Source organism: Wyeomyia smithii, chromosome 3, assembly GCF_029784165.1.
Source record: "Wyeomyia smithii strain HCP4-BCI-WySm-NY-G18 chromosome 3, ASM2978416v1, whole genome shotgun sequence".
Classification (NCBI taxonomy): Eukaryota; Metazoa; Arthropoda; class Insecta; order Diptera; family Culicidae; genus Wyeomyia; species Wyeomyia smithii.
The window spans coordinates 141,631,752-141,653,858 of NC_073696.1; the positions used below are offsets into that span (position 1 = coordinate 141,631,752).

At 38.4% G+C, this 22,107-nt stretch overlaps 1 protein-coding gene across 4 annotated transcripts in view; it reads right to left on the reverse strand.

The window, feature by feature from the left end:
- LOC129727483 (scavenger receptor class B member 1-like) overlaps positions 1-22,107 on the reverse strand; it is a 431,317-nt gene that overhangs the window by 186,373 nt on the left and 222,837 nt on the right. For all 4 annotated transcript variants that reach the window (XR_008728539.1, XM_055685350.1, XM_055685349.1 and 1 more), the window contains exon 4: positions 852-1,018. Coding sequence is in view for 3 of the 4 variants with exons in the window: in XM_055685350.1 (XP_055541325.1) it covers positions 852-1,018 (167 nt within the window). In the remaining variant the exon portion in view is untranslated. The remainder of the gene's footprint in view (positions 1-851; positions 1,019-22,107) is intronic.

Genomic DNA, 22,107 nt, shown 5'->3' on the forward strand with positions numbered 1-22,107 from the left:
TGAGATAATGAAGTTTCGTGAGTCACATTTTGAAACACGGTGCCTAAACTAAAAATCCGATTACAATAAAATTTAATAGCGTGTTATGACCTTTCATTTGCAACTGATTTCGTGAAAATCGGTCAAACCAGCTCTGAGAAAAGTGAGTGAGTTTAAGCAGGCTTTGGTACAAACTTTGCTTTTATAACATGATTTCACATTTTTAAAAATAACGGAAAAAGCTACCAACCAATTACAATGAAATTCAACAGCAACTTATGGGACAACTAGACTTTTCGTTCGAAACTAACTTTGTGAATATCGGTCCAGCCATCTCTGAGAAAAATGAGTGAGTTTAAACAGTCTCCGGAAAACATTTCTTTATATAACTTTTGAACCATATGTTTAATCATTATGAAATGTAAAAGTTAAGGGTTCTGGAGATAGTCCGTTCATTTGACATCTGTTTTGTCAAAATCGGTTGTGATCGGTGTGAGATATTGATGTTTCGTGATTTTTACATTTTGATACATAACCTCTAAACCAAAAATCCGATTACAATGAACATATGGGGCAACTTAGAGCAAATTCATACCTTTAGTTTTTGCAGTGATTGTTTTGCCTTTCTAGGAAAAAGGCAAAGCATCATTCTAATCAAATTTAATGTTGTTTAGTTGCTTAAGTTGAAAATGTTCATATGGAACTTTTGTAGCTGTATGCAATTTTGGGATAAAAAGTATATACCTATATTTGAAATATCCGACTGTTATTGATTTTCGCTATTTAAACATTCTAATTAAAGCAATGTATAATATTGTTATTGTTGTAATAAAAATGTTATTATGGTAATTGATTATAATTTATTTCCATACCGGGTTAATCATGAAGAAACTTCGGTGAAGTGATTGATTTGGTTGTAAACCATTGATTTTTTCTAAAAGATGTTGATCACCATCCAAAAAATGCGGGTAACTAAGAGCGATGGGAAATCCATAGTAGCAGTCAGTCACATCAATCAGTCCTGTTGGAAGGCAGTGCCCTGTAACAAAAAGAGTTCATTAACTTGTAATTCCAAATACTCCTATAGTAATTGAAGGGTAAACTTAAAATTATATATTTTTAAATAGTTTGTTTAAGGGGTTATATCTACCAAAAAAATTTTTTTTCGCCATTTATTTTTTTTGGCCTAAATCATGCTAAAACTACTCAAGAATCAAAATCTACATCGCCCAAATACAGATCTAAACTCAAAGTTCGTTTAAATAAATTTTTAGCGAACAACTTTTATGCTCCAAAATCACATTTTTCGTTTAATTTGGCGATGCTCGTTTTTCTTTTCATTTCGAGGCTTTGTAAACTAGCAGAAGTTACCTACGATCGTTATCGTGTTTCAAATTTGAAGTATAGAGATCTCTGCATCAAATTTCGACCGTTATAGCGTCTCTACAGAACGTGTTTACTCACAATTTCCCTTTGTTTAGTCGATTAGCCGTTCTCGTTGTAAACATTCTTTGTTTGAGTTTTTCTATACTTTTTAACTGTGAGTTATATTCAAAAGTACTTAAATATGAGTGACAAGTTTGAGTTTTGCGTGGGATCGGGTGCCAACTGTGTCGAAGTCGCTAAGCATCGCATGTCCGACACCTCGAAAGAGGCTAGGCGCAGCCATACATCAGATGACAAAAAGGAAGAAGTGGAAAATAAAACCCAGGAAGGACAATTTTACGGAGGACGCGCAGGGATAGCTGACTGAAGGTAAAAAAATTATTAGGGGCTTTGCTATTGCGATTCTTAAGGTTTATAGCATTTAGAAACTTTAAACGCGTTTTTCTCAAAACCATGTTTTCAAAATCGGCTAGCAGTAGAACTGAAAAAGTTTACATCTGATTGAAATTTTAACTGTAGCTTCTTCATTAGATTATCTAGTGAAGTACACACGATTTAAGCGATTGATTAACAACAACTAAAGTTATAAACAATCAAAGTCGATTTTTTTTTGTCGAAACAGAACTTTTTTTTTTCAAACCGTTGCCATTTGCGAAGAAAAATTCTAAAAATATAATCATGTGTACTTCACTAGCGACACTTATGTAGAGGATGACAAAAATTTTTGTTTTGGTTATAGGTGGAGTTGGGCACGACTTCTACTGCTCGCCGCGGAACAACTTAAAAAAAAAAGCGGTTCACGGCAATCGCTGCACAGCCGCCATTTTGTAACAAAAATAGCAATGAAAGTATTTTTTCTATTCTGCGAGAGCTGCTCAATCCAATGATATATTATTTATATACCTTACATCTCAAATGTCCTGTAACAAAAAATCATGAAAAAAGCCTTGCTTTTTTGAGCATTTGGTAGATATAACCCCTTAACACAGTATCATGCCACGCAACACTGACATTTTAAATAATGGTTTTTTTCGCTTAACGCTTATCGGTCTGATCCCGACACTAGAACTAATTGGGATCCCGTCACTCTGGTTACGACACCTATGTCGGTATTAGCTCACAGTTAGAAGGGAAGTTCTGTTTGTAACTTATGTAAGCATGTTATGATAAACAATATAGTGAGTCTTCGAAACTTGATAACACAGAGTCAAACCCAAGTTTTATTGGTACAATTTGGAGCCCCAAAAGATCCTTAGAATCTCAGCCCTTTAATATCTTAGGTAAAGTTGTTAAGCATCTAAAACACTATACTTTTACATGCACTGCACATTAATAAAGCATTACTGAGCTCTTTAGGAAGGAAAATGCAAAAAGGAGGTGTTCGCGCCAAAATTCCCGCCTTAGATGGGCACGACTGTAAGTCGCCAACCACACCACCACATAGGCTGAGGCCCAAGCGACGCCGACTTGCGCGCGCTTACTCGCGGCTTTGTTTGTCGCCGGACAATGCTGCCCACCACCAGGCAGCCTATAAAAGCGCTCTCCGCAGCAGCGCTAGCGGTCAGTCAGTCGTTATTCGTCATTAGTTGTTAGTGACTATCCTTCAGTTAGTCGTTCTCGTTACCTACGATACATTTGTGTCGGTCGTTGCGCCAGTCGGCCGTGAGCCGCATAGCTGCTAGGCTCGCTGCCAGTGGCTATCGTCGTTGAGTTAAAGCTAAATATATTGTAAAATTAAAACGCCCGGTTTTTCTATTCTAAGTGTTCGAACGAAATCCTTCCGCTCCACCTGTCCGCACGCAGCATTCGACCGTAAGTGCTTTGGGCCGTAATTGCCCTGATGGTGACGCGTAAAGGTGCGAGTGTACCGCAAATTAAAAAATCAACACAACGTAGGGTAAGCGCTAACAGGAGGTTTCCCCACAATTTCATACTTATTTGAAATGCAATGCGCCAAGTAGACACAAAAGCAATCGACTTCCGATAAGTTTAGAATTTGGAGCCCCAACTGGAACTGAAAATCTTGGTTTTAGGTAATCGATTACCTTGACCCACTCTAGTGGCCAGTCATGAATGATAACTTTTCAACACTATTAGAGGTATAAGTAATTATACAAAAATATTAAAATTATAAAAAGTAGCAAGGTGGTATCCAGGACACGACCGCAAAGTTGACGTAGGACTACGAAAGTTCTATATTTCATTATGAGACTATTGGCTATATTTGATTTGAGCACGTTTTACTTTTGACACGGTTCGATTTTGGCACACATGTGCCAAAAACGCGCGATTATGTTCAATCATATTTTTAAAATTATTTGTTTTCTTTTACCAATTTAAACCTCCCACAGAAAGGTATTTTGATTCTCAGTACTAAAAACCGTACTATGTCTCTAATCACTCGGGTGGTTAGATCAAGTATCTAAGTCGTCATAGGCCAAATGCGGACCGGACTCCGTTGAGTTCCGGTTACTCCCAAATTATTGAGCTTAAATTCATCAAGCAAGACCCAGCCTTTCTCATTCATACTTTTATTTGTAAAGAGATATGATAATAAATGTATATTCACTCTTTACGTTCTAAAATATTGATGTTGCAATCTATACATATAAAAATGCAGTCCGGTCTGTCTGTCTGTCTGTCTGTCTGATCCATATAGGCTCGAAAACTACCAAACCGAACGACGTGAAAATTTGTATGTAGAGGTTTTTGGTTCTGATAAAGGTTCCTATGATAGTTTGAGACTCCTTCCTCTTCTGGAAGGGAGGGATCCCATACAAATGAAACATAAGTTTCTGCACAACTCAAGAACAAGCCAAGCAAATTAAACCGAATCTGGCATGTGGATGTTTTAAGAGGTAACAAATATGTTCATAATAGTTGGACGCCCCTCCCTTTTCTGGAAAGGAGGGGTTCCATACAAATGAAACACAAATTTCTGCACATCTCGATACCTAATCAACTAAATGGAACCAAATTTGGCAGGTAAATGTTTTTATTGATAAAAAATATGTCCATACTGTTTTGACACCCCTCCTTCTTTTGGAAGGGAGGAGTGCCAAACAAATGAAACACAAATTTCTGCACATCTCGAAAACTAACCGAGTACAGAGAACCAAATTTAGCATGTCAATGTTTTTAGGGGTAACAAATATGTCCATAATGGTTCCACTCCCCTTCCTTTTCTGGAAGGGAGGGGTTCCATACAAATGAGACACAAATTTCTGCACATCTCGAGAGCTAAGCAACTTAATGGAACCAAATTTGGCAGGTGAATGTTTTTAGAGGTAACAAATATGTTCTATAATCGACCTCAGGCAACATTTTGGATTGTAAGATGGCAACTTCCGGTTTCTGGAAAACAGCCGAAAATGGCCGATTTCCACCCGATATAACAATATCGGGATAAGAATGATACACAGGAGCTAAAATCAACCCCAGATACCATATTGAATTCTGAGATGGCGACTTCCGGTATTGGGTGTTATTCGATCATTTTCGGCTGTTTCCCAGGAACATGTGCTTCCAGAAGAGGGCGTCGAACCATTATGGAAATATATGTTACCTCTAAAAACATTCAACCAGAATGTCGCTCAGAGGCCAGACATTATCTTGAATAGCATTTTGAAATCCAAGATTGCGACTTCCGGTTTGTAAAAAACAGCCTAAAATAACCAAATACCATCAAATATGAGTATCTCTGAGACCAGAATGATGCAATGAGCTAACCATTGACCTCAGGCACCATTTTGAATTGCTAAATGACAACTTCTAGGAAAGTCGAAAATGACCGAATAATACTCAATATGGATATTTCCGTAATCGAGATGATGCATAGAAACCAAACATTGACCATGGACACCATTTTGGATTTGAAGACGACCACTTCTAGTTCCTGGAAAACAACCAAAATAACTGAATACCTCCCAATATGGGTATTTCCGGTGTCAGATTGATGCCAGAAAGTCTGCTGAAAATGACCGAATACCACCCAATATGAATGTTTTCAATATTCAGGCGATGTACAGGAGCCAAAAGTAGAGGATGTTGTCATTTCGATGAAGCCAATCAATTCAAACGATTTGTTATTTGACTTTGATCATATCCTATGGCCGATTCGTTGTGCATTTGCAGACTTTTACATCGTAGGGAATCAATGAATTCGGAAAGTTCAAATAGTGCGATACCACATTTAAATTATGTTGAGGCCACATATATCGATCAAAGCAGGTATAGTTTTAAATAGTCTTTGAATTTCTTTTCTTTCCATAACTTTTGAGCCACAAAAGTTATGGAAAGAAAAGAAATTCAAAGACTATTTAAACTATACCTGCTTTGATCGATGTATGTATAACAATTTGATATATTGTTATGAAGTTTGTTATTTGTAAGTTCGAGAGATGATTCGTTCGTATGACACTAGTTATGTTCGAATAAGTCATGTAATGTTTGAAATAATAGACTTTCGTTGTTTTATTAACAATTTAATACATAACGGTTGCTTAATTCCGATTATAATCAAATGAAATGGAAACGTATAGGGCAGCCAAACTTTAAAACCACGAGTTCAATCATAATTCATCAGTTAACCCTTAGCTAGCCCGCTCATATGATAATATTATTGATCAAATCGGTTGTGTAGTTTCTGAAATAATGAAGTTTCGTGATTTTCACATTTTGGTACATTACAGACGAAGCTACAGTTCGATTAAATTAACATTTATTAGGGTGTTATGAGGCAGCTAGGTTTATTAATTGACACTAATCTTGTTGAAATCAAGTCAGCCATCTCCGAGAAAAGTTAGTGAGTCCAAGTAGTTGTCGGAATATGTTCCTTTTCACCGCTGGATTTCACATTTTTAAACATAACAAGCAAAGTAACAGTCCGATTGCAAAACAAATCAATAGGGTCCTATGGAGCAACTAGACCTTCCATTTGACACTGATTTTTTGAAAATTGGTCCAGCCATCTCTGAGAAACATGAGTGAGATTAAACAGTCTTCAGAACACATTTCTTTTCATAGCTTTTGAACCACAAGTTCAATCTTTATTAAATTAAAAAGTTCAGGGTATTCCAGGTAGCCCATTCATATGAAATAAATTTTGTTGAAATCGGTTGTGTAGTTATTGAGATAATGATGTTTCATGATTTTTACATTTTGATACATAACCTCTAATTTAGCAATCAATCTTGTCCGCTGTATATCGCAAGAGTCAGGTATCTTGTACTAGTCATCTTTGCTGTCAGAGAAAATACAAATATTTGTATGTTTGTTTTTTCTTGTCAGAGACACATTCGCACATTCAAGAATCACAAAAATCTCTGCTTGAAACACTGTTGGCCAGTGTCCCATTGCCACTGAAACATTATTTCCAGGGCCAAAGATTCCTGCACTAGTTTTTGTTCCTAGTTTTGAGACAGCTGTGAAACATATCGTTGAACCGGAACGGACATCAAGAACTCCGACTTCCCAGTCTGTACGCGACGTTTCACATAGCTTGTAGGGAATATCATGATTGTCCTGAGGTGCCATCTAGTCTCCTTTTCATACTCATCACTGGCTCTCTTTTAAAAAAGTTTAGTATAGTCAGGTGACCCACAAGATCACCTGATAAGATAGTTTTTGTTCTATTGAGCCTGAAGACACTACTCTACGCAAATTAGAAGGCGTAATCGTACCTGCCTTTGGAACGCCTTCTAACCACAGCCTTCCGATTTCGTCTTCTAGAAAAGAAGGCAATCGCCTCCACCTCCTACTGCGCACTTAAGGGAACATTAATAAACGACGTAGCATTTGGTTGGTGAGGGGGGGTTTGCAGTTTTGTGACGAAAATTGACGAGGGGAGAGTGAGGGGTCAAGCCAAGCTACACGCAAATGTTGGACTGTGCGTAACCATATCAATATTGCGTTTTTCTAGAGCAATTTCTGTACTGTTTCGGAATCAATACAACGAATGTTCAATGTATTGGACGGCTCAAAATCAAAACACTTTTGAAATATTAACCGGTGCTAGTATTATTGCCATGATGATTCGTACTGGTATTGGTAATATTTTCCAGAATGCTGCTATCCTTAAAGCAATGCAAGCAGTAATCAATACTGATGATTTTGGTGCTGACTAGGTTAACGCAAATACAGTCAAGTTCTTTCATACACGATTCTAAATACCGTGCAAAAAAAAAAACGTGTAAAAAACCGCGTTATTTGGAAAAACGTCGTAAAAAAACTGCGTTATTTGGGAAAACGTCGTAAAAAAGAACCGTGTAAAAATAAAACTGTGTAAAAACAGCCTACTAAAGTCTGTTACCGTTACTGTTACTCACTGTAAAAATTTTACGCGAAGACGAAAAATCGTGCAAAAAAAACGTGTAAAATAAAACCGCGTTATTTGAGAAAACGACGTTAAAAATCGCGTTACTTGGAAAACCGTCGTAAAAAAGAACCGTGTGAAATAAAACCGTGTAAAATAGTAGGAGGTTGTATCCAAGACACGACCGCATAAATGACGTAGAACTACGTACACTATTAAAAATGCATTGAGTGTTTTATTACCCTGGTAACACAACTGGTTTTATTAAAGTTTTATAGCGCTTTTTTGACTGCGCTATAAAACTTTAATAAAACCAATATTTTTACATGGGTAATGAGTTATAATGTCTACTAATGAAGAGTTGTGAATTTCGTGAACCGGATTCAGCAGTTAGCAGAACGTGCCGAGTTAAAAGCCATACACAGCACACACGCACAAATCATACCATATCATACAGACACAGACACACATCACACCATATCATACAGACACACACACATCATACCATATCATACAGACACACACACACATCATACCATATCATACCATATCATACACACACATCATACCATATCATACACAAACACACACATGTCACACACCATGTCACACACATCATACCATACACACATACACACACATATCATACACACACATCATACCATATCATACAGACACACTCACATACCTTATCATACAGACACACACACACATACCATATCATACAGACACACACACATCATACCATATCATACACACCCATATCATACACACACGAATATAATACAAACACACATATCATACACACACATCTCACAAATCAAATATCCCACATGCTACAGCTATCAAAACACGCTAAAGTGCTTCTCAAACTGCTTCCGGGCCGGGTCCGTGTTCTCTCCGGGAGTGGCAGTGGCAGTGTGCATAGCGCTTTAAGCTTTCCGCACACGCTATAGATATGCACATACGCTATATATACAAACGCGCTGGATGGCGTTAGCTTCCTAGACCACTTGGAGGTGCTGGTCTCGTTCAATTTCTGGCTGTATTCACCCAACGATATCTGAATTGGATTACCACTGGTGGGGTCCAACGCAGATCGAAGGGTAATCGAACTAAACGAGGAATTGCAGCTGCCCACTGCCAATGCCGTTGCCACCGCCGTTGCTACCAACGGTTTCCACCGCCGCTGCCACCGCCAGGGGGACGGCAAGCCGACGCCACTCGCGTGAACCATGGGATCGGCCTAATCCGATGCTGCAATCCACTGCCGCTATAATCCTATGGACAGTCTGTCCGTCGCACCGTTCACTAAAAGAATGTGACCTTTTAAAAAAATCATTAATCTTCAATTACTTGTTAATTTACCTTGATAAATGTAGTGTGCTGTTCAAAATCGGATATGCTGAACGCAACCTTTGTGCTGCCCACAGTGGGGGATTAAGGCACTCATACAACGCACTGTAAAAGCTGCTTTCACACGTAGTAAATTTTGATTGCTAGGTTAGCGGGATAGCACAGCATGCTGTTGTTTGCCAAAATAAGACCAAGCTTCATCGTGGGGAAGAAGGCCTAAGCCCTCAACCGGCAATCCGAAACGTTTGTTGCTACCGCGCTGCTGCTATAATATGTGACCAACCGGCAAATGATTTTTTCAAGCCGAAAGCAAATTCGGCAAACTAGCTGATACTGGCGCAAACCACTACGCTACGGCTAACTAGGTATATCGACCTTTTTAGGGAAAGCCAGCAAGCGACCAATCAGAGGACTATATTTTAATTTCAACAAGGCTTGACAATTTTCAATAGTGCAATAGTTCGCAGATTCAAACAACATTTTTCTGCATTTGGGCAGACGCGTGTATAATTTTTTAATCGATTGCTGCAAGAATGAAGAAAATCGGTTGAAAACCAACCGACCAATAAGCATTTGAAAAGGGACATATTTCGTCCCAGTTTTTCAGTTTGCATCCCTGTGTTGTATGCTAAAGTAAAACGTAGCTCTACGTCAAAACCGTGTAAAAAAAGACTTTACTGCATGAACTGATCGATTCACTATCATGAATCCGATTCACTATCATGTCAAAAGCGTCATCGAATCAATAACAATTAAAAAGACATTGGATTTGTTCCAAACATTTTGCATTTAACGACGATTCTGGTTTTATTCATATGCATTCGGTTCCACGTTACTGGCACCAGCGTCAGTAAACTCTGTTGCAACGAGGCTTGCTGTTGGCTGTTTCGGTTGCTGACGGTGATTAGGGATGCACGAGCTTTCGATACGTACCGACTCACGAAAGTAACTAGCGGTTTTTTGAGCACCCCAAAACCGAAGTCTACCGAAACACTACACTCTGAAAAATACGCACGTAAAATCCACCTGAAAAATCACGTAAGTGACTGACCTTAAGAAAATCTGCCATTTTACGTGACGTTAGTAACTTTTCACGTACGATTCACGTATAATCGGTATATGGTTACAGCGCGTTGGTATTTGTGTTTTTTTTAACTTTGTTAGTGTTAGTGCGGCTGTAGTTTGACGTTTCCGACAACGATGTTTACGTGAATTTTTAGTATGCAAAAAAGTCAATATGGCGGACAAAGGAATCCTGAGCTGCTCCAGCTAATTCAATATTGGAAAACACGCAATGTAAGTAGCCAGAATAATATTCATATTATCAAAAGAAACATATAAATCTTTTGAATTTTCAGTTGGTGAATTCTTTCCGGAACGATTGGAACCATCAACAGGAAGTTTCGAGCAAAACATCTCCGGCACCAGCTGCGGATGAACGGTTGACAATCGTAGCGGCCAATCCTGTTTCTCTCCTGTTGGAAATGTCGATTCGGAAAATGTAACTATTTGTTGAAAATTTAAAATAAATTTTATTTGTCATATGCGCCATGTATTTTATTTACTTAAAGATCACGTGGATTCCATCTGAATAACACGTAAAAAGTACGTGAAAATCATGTGGGGTTTATGCGTTTTATTTATGGTTTCACCTAAAAAACACGTAAAAAGGTACGTGAAAATCAAGTAACAATTACCTGACCAACACCTGGTTGATTGACACTAACACACTGACACATGGTCGGCTTTCGAGAAATCGGCAAAAGTTACGTGAAAAGAAGGTGGATGAGAATCAGTCACTTTTCCCGGTAAATTTTACGTGCATTTTTTTCAGAGTGTACGATTTTGTGTGTATTATACTTATTCTGATTTCAATCTCTGTAAATGTATTCATTACGCAACTGTTGCGTTATCCTTTTAATACATTTTTTGTGAAAAAGCCAGAGCATTTAATGTGCGTTTTGAGAGGACACATCGGATGATGTAAGCTTGAACTTTTGCGTGTACGTAGCAAATATGGGACTAAGAAAAAAAAATAGATTTGATCTAATAGTCCTTTTTATACTGTTTTGTCTGTTAAAAGTCATTTTAATACTTTCTTGTCTTTTCTTGTCCATTTATGATACAACGAATGTTTTTGATAAGAAAAATTTGAAAAAAAAAATTTTCCATGGGGGGTGAGAGGGTGTTGTTATAAAGATACGTTATCATCTAGAGGGGATTCTACCTTTGTGACAAAATGCTACGATGGGGAAGGGAATGTCAAAAAAACCAAAAAAACCTAAATTAATCCACCTAGCGGTCAGACTCAGCCTTTCTCATTCAAACTTTTATTTGTAAAAATAGATTTAAATGAACGCTTCAATCAAATAAATTTATCTTCACTCTTCCGGTTCTAAAATATTGATGTTGTAATCTATACATATAAAAATGCAGTCCGGATTGTCTGTCTGATCCATATAGGCTCGAAAACTACCGAATCGATCGACGTGAAAATTTGTATGTAGGGGTTTTGGGTGCCGATAAAGGTTCCTATGATATTATGAGACCCCACCCTCTTCTGGAAGGGAGGGGTCCCATATGAATGAAACATAAATTTCTGCACAACTCAAGAACAAACCAAGCAAATTAAACCGAATTTGGCATGTGGATATTTTAAGGGGTAACAAATTTGTCCATAATAGTTGGACGTCCCTCCCTTTTCTGGAAGGGTGGGGTTCCATACAAATAAACACAAATTTCTGCACATCTCGATAACTAATCAACTAAATGGAACCAAACTTGCAGGTAAATGTTTTTAGTGGTAACAAATATGTCCATTATGTTTTGAAACCCCTCCTTCTTTTAGAAGGAAGGGGTGTCATACAAATGAAACACAAATTTCTGCCCATCTCGAGAACTAACCGAATTTTTCAGAAGTTTTCAGGGGTAACAAATATGTCCATAATAGTTGGACGCCCCTCCCTTTTCTGGAAAGGAGAAGTTCCATACAAATGAAACACATATTTCTGCACATCTCGAAAGTTAACCAACTAAATGAAACCAAATTTGGCAGGTGAATGTTTTTAGATGTTTTTAGAGGGGTCCCATACAAATGAAACACAAATTTCGCACAGCTCAAGAACCAATCAAGAAAATACAATCAAATTTGGTATGTGAATGTTTTTAGAGGTAACAAATATGTCCATAATGGTTCGACGCCCCTCTCTCTTCTGTAAACACATGTTCCTACACAAATTTCTGCAAATCTCGCGAACTAATCAACTAAATGGAACCATATTTGGCAGGTGAATGTTTTTAGTGGTAACAAATATGTTCCATAATCGACCTCAGGCAACATTTTGGATTGTAAGATGGCAACTTCCGGTTTCTGGAAAACTACCAAAGATGGCCGATTTCCACCCAGTATAATAATTCGGATCTAGAATGATGCACAGGAGCTAAAATCGACCACAGATACCATTTTGACTTCTAAGATTTCAACTTTCGGTTTCTGAAAAACAGCTGGAAATAACCTAATACCACTCAATATGAGTATTTTTCAACCAGAATGACGCTCAGAGGCCGGAAATCATCTTAAATACCATTTTGAAATCCAAGATGGCGACTTCCGGTTTGTAAAAAACAGCCTGAAATAACCAAATACCATCCAATATGAGTATCACTGGAAACAGAATGATGCAATGAGCTTAACCTCAGGCACCATTTTGAATTACTAAATGGCAACTTGTAGGAAACAGTCGAAAATGACCGAATAATACTCAATATGGATATTTCCGTAATCGAGATGACGCATAGAAACCAAACGTTGGCCCGGGACATCATTTTTAATTTAAAGACGACCACTTTTAGTTTCTGGAAAACAACCAAAATAACTAAATACCTCCCAATATGGGTATTTCCGGTGTCAGATTGATGCCAGAAAGTCTGCTGAAAATGACCGAATACCACCCAATATGAATGTTTTCAATATTCAGGCGATGTACAGGAGCCAAAAGTAGAGGATGTTGTCATTTTGATGAAACCAATCATTTCAAACGATTTGTTATTTGACTTTGATCATATCCTATGGCCGATTCGTCGTGCATTTGCAGACTTTTACATCGTAGGGAATCAATGAATTCGGAAAGTTCAAAAAGTACGATACCACATTTAAATTATGTTGAGGCCACATATATCGATCAAAGCAGGTATAGTTTTAAATAGTCTTTGAATTTCGTTTCTTCCCAGAACTTTTGAGCCATATATCAATATGTTATGAAGTTTGTTTTTTGTAAGTTTGAGAGATGACTCCTTCGTATGACACTCGCTATGTTCAAATAAGTCATGTAATCTTTGAGATAATAGACTTTTGTTGTTTTATTAACAATTTAATACATAACGGTTGCTTAATACCGATTATAATCAAATGAAATGGGGACGTATAGGGCAGCCAAACTTTAAAACCACGAGTTCCATCATAATTCATCAGTTAACCCTTAGTTAGCCCGCTTATCTGATAATAATATTGATCAAATCGGTTGTGTAGTTTCTGAGATAATGAAGTTTCGTGATTTTCACGTTTCGGTTCATCACATACGAAGTTACAGTCCGATTACAGTAAAATTCAATAGGGTGTTATGAAGCAGCTAGACTTATGATTTGACACTAATTTTGTGGAAATCGGGTCAGCCATTTCTGAGAAAAGTGAGTGAGTTCAAGTAGCCTTCGGAATATGTTCCTTTTCATAGCTGGATTTCACATTCTTAAACATAACAAGCAAAGTAACAGTCCGATTGCAAAACAAATCAATAGTGTCTTATGGGGCAATTAGTCCTTCCATTTGACACTGATTTTATGAAAATCAGTTTAGCCTTCTCTGAGAAACATGAGTGAGATTGAATAGTCTCCATAACACGCTTCTTTCTAAAACTTCTGAACCACAAGTTCAATCTTTATAAAATTCAAAAGTTTAGGGTATTTCAGGTAGCCCGTTCATATGAATCCATTTTTTTTCTAATCGGTTGTGCAGTTTTCGAGATAATGATGTTTCATTAGTTTTACAATTTGATACATAACCTCTAAACTAAAAATCTGATTACAATAAAATTGAATCGGGTCTTATGGGACAACAAGATCTTTCATTTGCAATTAATTTCATGAAAATCGGTCCAGCCATCTCTGAAAAAAGTAAGTGAGAATAAAAATCTGCACATACACACACACACACACATACACACACATACAGAAAAGGCTCAGCTCTTCGAGCTGAGTCGAGTAATATATGCCATTCGGCATATTTTCGGTTTTGCAAGTGATTGCCATACCTTTCTAGGAAAAAGGCAAAAAGCTACGTCATTCATGTATGTTCCCCAATTGCCTTCCCTGTAGACGCATCGTGCCTTCCACACGGCGAATTTTTTCCTGTCGCTTTCTATTGGCGATTGAAAATTTCTCGCGAGTGATAATTAAAGGGAAACAAAGTGTCACGGTATACGGATAAAAAGAAATTTGAGTGATTAGTGTTGTGTCTTGCCTCGAATAAGCGACGCCCTTTCCCAAACAAAGAACAAGTTAGCGGCTGATAGCTTACGGGCGGTGTTTGTGTGTGAGTGACGTTGGCAAGTGGTATAGAAAAAGTGAAACATTACGTGGTTGTAAAATCGCCACAGGTCTGAGCATCTAAGCTCATCGTGTGCAGGTTACATTATTAAAGGTATGTGGAATAATGTGAGTTGCATGTGATAATAATATTAAAATTATGCTTGGCTATATGTCTGCACTGGGCATTGTTTTTAATGGCTTACGAATATAAATGCTCGTTTCCCCTACCTGCCAACGGAATCTCACATACAAACTCCGATCATATTGGGCATACACATATTAGGCGATACCAATGATCGACATCTGTAAATCGATATTAGGTTGTGATATTTAATCCATAATTTTTAATTGTTTCACAGATAACTAAAGTTCGATATGTCGCAATGAATTTAATGTGTGCCATTTTAAATATTTTTGGTTTCTGTCTATTCCAGTGCTACCAGAATGACTGAAAATATGGAGATCGGAAACGAAGTTAACCAACTCCAAAGCCGTTCGCTAGAAGACGTTGCATCATGCTCGTCTTCGATATTGAACTCACCGGAGGTCAACGTCGTTGATTCGGAAACCTTTTCCGATGGTGTATATACTGCTGTGGAGAACACAGCGATGGAAAGCCATGAAGAGTCGGCGCAAGTCCAAGGGGCTCTTCATGGCAAGAAATTTCCCAGGAGACTGTGTGGCTCGGAAAGGAAGCGGTTCAAGAAGTTGCTTGAAGATGGGCACGATAGAGATGAGGCCCGTCTCCTCGCAATTATCCCTTCGAAAACGAGCCAAAATCAGACAGTCAAAAGACCGAGACAGATTGACTCCTCTAATTGCAGTGTAAGCAATCCTCTTCTAAAAAATAAGAAGGAATGCCAGACTCCTACTGCTACTCGGAAAGAGTCAGGGAATAGGCGGATGGAGGTGATCAGAGGTTATGCCACTGGGATTGCAAATAGCCCGGTCGGTAAACCTAAAGCGCCTCCTACCTACACTGAAGTCCTTAGCCAGTTCAAGGTTGGACTGATGCCTAAGGACTATCCGATGTCTCGACTCTCGACTACCATGATGGAACTAGTAGAAGAGTCCATCCTGGCTATAGTCGTTGATAAGAGAAAGGAACAATTCAAGCCCAAATTCACCAACTGCAGGTTTAGGTCCGGGTTTATGGCAATAGAGTGCCAGAACCAGGAAACTGCAGACTGGCTGAAAGGAATTGTTCCGAATATCAAGCCATGGGAAACAGCTGATCTGATCTGATGGTTGTTGATAGTGAATCTATCCCGAGACCAGAAATTTTAGCTGTCTTCTTTCTCAAAAGTGAGAAAAACGGCAATGAAACCATATTGGCTCTGGTTGAAGGCCATAACGACATTGCCACTGATTCTTGGAGGGTGTTAAAGCGCAAGCCCATCAAGAATCATGTGCAGCTTATCCTGTCAGTAGACGAAGGGTCAGCGAAAAAAATCGCTGATTGGAACTACAAACTAAATTACAAATTCGGAATTATATACCCGCGCAAAATCAGGGCTGGTCGGAATTTCAAAAGCACCAATTCTGAATCCACGAAAAATGCTGTAATCGCCGAAAAAGTTCTGGCTTCACTACCGAGTGATAGCAAAAACCGGTGTAAACAGCCTGTTCAAGGGAGCACACCTGAGGGAGAGCAAAACAAGCACTAAAAGGTACCCTTGAATAATCACCGTACGCAGGGGGAGCGAAATAAGCTCCCGGGAGCAAATCATCTCGGTACAGAGATGGACGACAAGAGTTCATCCAGGTGAACCTGCATCATGCAAAAGGGGCAAGCGGAATCCTTTGTCGCAGGTTCACCAAAGAAAAAATCAACTTGGCTATTGTCCAAGAGTCATGGGTGAACAAAAATAAAGAGTTTCAACAAATAAGGGTAAGCTCCTTTATGATGATTCTGCGCCTGCATCAAGAGCAGCGCTTTTGGTAAGTAGTAATACCAACTTTACGCCAATTAGAGAATTCATCGGACGGGATATAGTTGCTGTGCAAGTGGAGCTGCCACCGACACGGGGAAAAGCGGAAATAATGGTGGCCTCCGCCTACTTCCCAGGGAAACTAGAAGAATCCCCTCCCAGGGAAGTACAGGAGTTTATAGCACACTGCAAGAGGCAAAATAAGCAGTTCATCGTTGGGTGTGATGCAAACGCCCATCACACAATATGGGGAAGCACGGACATAAACAAAAGAGGTGAGTGCCTTTTCGAATATCTACTATCTAATAATATTGATTTATGCAATCGAGGTAATAATCCAACTTTTGTAAATGCAATTCGACAAGAAGTGCTCGACCCAACCTTATCGAGCGCTAAACTATCGGAAAAAATCGTCAACTGGCATGTATCTGATGAGATTTCTCTATCGGATCACAAGCAAATTTCGTTTGACTATAACGCAGGGGACTTAGTAACGGAAGTTTATAGAAATCCTAGAAAAACCAACTGGGAGCTTTTTTATTCAAAAATAGTTCGTGATGAAACTACCTTTGAAGGGCAAATCCAGACAATAAAGGAACTGGAGGATTCATCATAAAAATTTACGAATAAAATCATAGCCCTTTATAACCAAAGCTGTCCAACCAAGACGCGAGTATCTAACAAAGACGCGCCTTGGTGGAACAAAAATCTAGAAAAACTGAGGAAGTTAACTATAAGGTTGTTCAACAGACCCAAGTTAACCTCAAATTGGGATGCTAATAGAGAGTCCCTTACGCAATACAATAAAGAAATTAGGAAATCACGCAGGAGGGGATGGAGATTGATGTGTGAACAAATTGAAAGCACCCCTACAGCTGCAAGAGTACACAAAGCCCTGTCCAAAGATCACACGAATGGCTTGGGCAGAATAAAGAAGGACGACGGTACTTTTACTGCCGATTCTCTTGAAACACTCAACGTTATGATGGAGAAACATTTCCCAGGATCACGATCCATTCTAGAAGAAGAAACGCAGGACTCAAATGCGCCATGTGCTGGTTCGACTATCGCTAGCACAAATGCGCATTACATAGCCTGCGATATCTTCACAGAATCGAAAGTGGAATGGGCAATCAACTCATTCGAGCCCTATAAGTCCCCGGGGTTGGATGGATTATTACCAATAATGCTTCAACGGTGTGGAAGGGGCTTTAATTCCATTCATAACCGAGATATTTAGGGCAAGCCTGACACTTAATTATATACCCACCAACTGTAGAAAAACGAGAGTGATCTTCATACCAAAGGCTGGGAAGTGCGACAAAACACTTCCAAAATCCTTTAGACCAATTAGTCTAGCCTCCATTATGTTAAAAATTATGGAAACACTAATTGACTATCACGTTAAATTAACGTACCTAAAAACCTCTCCGCTGAGTAGGTATCAGTTTGCATATCGAAGCAACATGTCAACAGTGGATGCAATACATATGCTGACGACAAAAATAGCGAAATCTATAGATACAAAAGAAATCGCACTCGCTGCGTTCTTAGACATAGAGGGAGCTTTTGATAATGTATCCCATCACTCAATGTTGAACGCAATGGGACACCATGGGTTTGATACATATACCTCAAAATGGATCAATACCATGCTGAATAGTCGTGAGATGACTGCGGTATTGGGTAATACTACCCTTACAAGGAACACAAGTAAGGGATGCCCGCAAGGTGGAGTTCTATCGCCTTTGCTGTGGTCATTGGTTGTAGTGTAGACCATGATGTTGTGATTCTTGTGTGGGGAAAATTCGACAGTACATTATCGGAGAGAATGCAGTTAGCTCTAAACTATACTTTGGAATGGTGTAGACAAGAGGGGCTGACCATTAACCCCTCTAAAACAACCATTATTCCCTTCACCCGGAAAAGAAGGTACAACTTGAAGAGCCTGAAGCTGGGCGAGACTACACTGCAGCTTTCCACTGAGACTAAACATCTTGGAGTAGTTTCAGATCAGAAACTCAGCTGGAATGCACATATTGGCATGTATGTCTGGGCATGTAGCAAAGCTATTGGCAGGCCAAGTATGATTTATTGGTTGTACGAGGTATTTAGGGCTAGCAATAATAAGACCAAGAATAACGTATGCCTCGCTAGTGTGGTGGCCTAAAACAAGAGAAAGGTCAACGCAGAACAAGCTTGGCAAGTTGCAAAGGCTAATTTGTAATGAAATTACAAGAGTAATGAAAAGTGCTCCGTCGAAAGTCTTAGATGCAATTCTGCATCTATTACCACTCCGCCAGGTAGTACAACTAGAGGCGGAAAAAAGTGCATTGAGACTAACACGCCTTAAAAAAGCACCTGATGGAGATCAGACAGGCCAGCTGGCAATCCTCAAACATTTCCAGCTGAGCAAACATATACCAGGTATCGAAGACTGGATGAATACAGAAGCAAATTTCGAAATACCTTTCAAAATCATAGAGACCGAACGGGAAGTTTGGGAACAAGGTGGCCCGAATATCCAACAAGGCTCTGCCGTCTTTTACACAGATGGCTCAAAAATGAATGATTCAACCGGAGCAGGTATAAATGGTCCTGGGATAAGTATTTCGATACCAATGGGCCGTTGGCCTACAGTGTTCCAGGCCGAAATATTTGTAATTTATGAATGTGCACAAGTCTGTTTGGCTAGGAAATACAGGCATGCTAACATATGCATTTTTTCTGATAGCCAAGCAGCACTTAAAGCACTAAAAGCCTTCACATGTCCCTCTAAGCTAGTATGGGAGTGCATCCTTTCATTGAAACAACTGGTAGAAAGGAACCAAGTATGGTTATACTGGGTTCCTGGTCACTGCGGAGTGGAAGGCAATAAAAAAGCCGATACGTTAGATAGACAGGGGTCATGTACCGATTTCATTGGCCCAGAACCGTTCTGTGGGGTGTCATCGAGCGCCTTGGAAGCATAAATGAAAATCTGGGAACATAGGACAGTACAAGAGAACTGGATATGCACAGTAGGGCTACGCCAGTCTAAACACTTTATAAAACCAAGCGTCAAGAAATTGTGCTGCCATCCGAAAAATGATAATAACGTGTACAGATTTTTTTATGCCAAAAACGAGAGACCGTTTAAGGCAGTTTTGAAAGGACTTTCAAATGATCAAACTATTGAGGAAATTAAAGATTGTTTGTCAGAATCACTTGGTTTTGCCCCCAACCAAGTAATTTTGATGAAACGAAAGGCAAATGCCAAAATTAATCAAACTGGAATACACCAGGAAAATAACTTGGTACATTTTGATCGTACCAAAGTACATGATTTTAAAATGTTTGGAAAAAGCAACGTGCGAATAAAATGGGAAAATTTCAAGAGACATGGAGGAATCCATAATCTTACGCAATGTCGGAATTGTCAAGCCTATGGTCATGGAACTCGAAACTGACATATGGCTGCAAAATGTATGATTTGTGGTGACACTAGTCACACGAAAGATATCTGCCCCGTGAAAGAGACCACTAATAGTTTCAAATGTGTAAATTGTGGGGGAAATCACAAATCTAATTTCTTTAATTGTCCTGTAAGGTCAAAAAATATTGCTTCTAGACAACGTAGGAATTCTAAACAACCTGTTGTCAATGTGGGTAATCAAAAGACTTTCAATACTGCTCAGGCATCACCAGCCCTTTAATTAGCAGGTGTGTCTGTAGGTACCCAAGTAACACACGTTGGTATAGAATAGTTGACGTTACCTATTCCATGACATCAATATCACCAGAAAAGCGCAAAACATGAAGGCTAGTAGAACAAGTACCGATAACTGCATGAAAGCAAACCAACTTGATATAATTAAGTGGCAAAATACATCTCGAGTACAAATACGGCAATGCGCGAATCTGTTGCTATGACAACTGTTAACAAGCGCATGCGCAAATGTGTTGTGTCTGCGCAGTGCAACTAGATCGACAATTGCTTTTATCAGTGGCAGTTTTAATTGATTATAAAATGATGACAAAAATAATAATCAACTTTTCAAAAAGAGTTGTTTCTTTCCCTTGAATATTGAAATTGTTTTCGCATAGTTTCTAAGTATTCTGGATATAAAATCTAACAAAACTAGAAAACGTTGTTAGATATACTAGAAAACGTTGTTAGATATACAATAACAAAAAAACTGAAGTGATATTGGTTACACTGCAAGCGTTGTGTTTATCTTTAGATGGCGCGTTTCGACCAGCTTCGAATAAATATAGAAATCGTTCATATAATTTAAATATTAATTTGATCAAGTAATTTTGAGTTGGGTGTTGAATGCTACGACTATTGTACTAAGGAAAAGCATTTTACAGGTACGTAGTGTTGTTATTAGATGGTGTAACGTCTTACGAAAAGACCAAGTGATAGTGATTGTCATTCTTGCACTCATGTTATTAAAAACATCTCCAAAACCAGAAAAAACGAGCTTGTTTTCAAAATGCGGTTGTATTACTGATGAAAAACAACTTCAAACACAATATAATAACACAAGTTTTCAATTGCGCTTGTAGTACATTTGTATGACTACTTTCGTTGTTACTTATTTTCTAACATGTTTTGTGTGTTACTTGGGTAATAATTTAAATTCAGATAACAAATTTCAGAAAAATAATTCTTTTCAGGCAACACCAGGCTGTTCATATGCCAGTGTCCTTTCAGGTAATATTTTAAATTCAAACAGTAACAAACTATTCGTGTTTGGTGCTGAAAAGTCAGCCAGTATTGATTTAGGTAGTCCAACTCCCGAGAAGATTGAATACCTACAACAATCCATGCTGCAGCTAATGTCCGTTTTGTTGAACTGTAACTCGAAGTACGAGGCTGTCCAAGAAGGTATAAAATTTACAACTAATATTGTTGTGAAATTGAAATTCAGCAATGATTTTGAATAATGCTGTAAATTTTCTAAATTGGAATGCTCGCTCTTTAAAAGCGAAAGAGGATGATTTTTTCAATTGCAGTTGTGACTGAAACGCTTTTAAAGCCAAATAATGAAATAAAAAAGAACCTAAATTATATAGTTCATAGGTTTGATAGAATTGATGTTGCCGGTGGTGGAGTTGCAATAGTTATCCACCGTCGAATAAAACATCGTGTTTTACCCCATCTTGAAACCAAAGTTATCGAGAGTTTGGGAATTGAGATTGAAACAAGTAATGGCATTTTATTTATAGCCGCAGTGTATTTGCCTTTTCAATGCGCTGGTGAACGAAAAAATTATTTCAACGGAGATTTGCAAAAACTCACAAGAAATAGGTCCAAATTTTTAATCATCGGTGATTTTAATGCGAAACATCGATCTTGGAATAATGCTCAAAGCAATTCCAATGGAAAAATATTGTTTAATGATTGCTCGGCTGGATTTTATTCAGTTTTATTTCCAAATGATCCTACATGTTATTCTTCTATTAGGAATCCATCTACAATTAATTTGGTACTAACAAATCAAAGTCATTCATGCAGTGATTTATTAACTCATGCTGACTTTGATTCTGATCATCTTCCCATAACATTTTCTA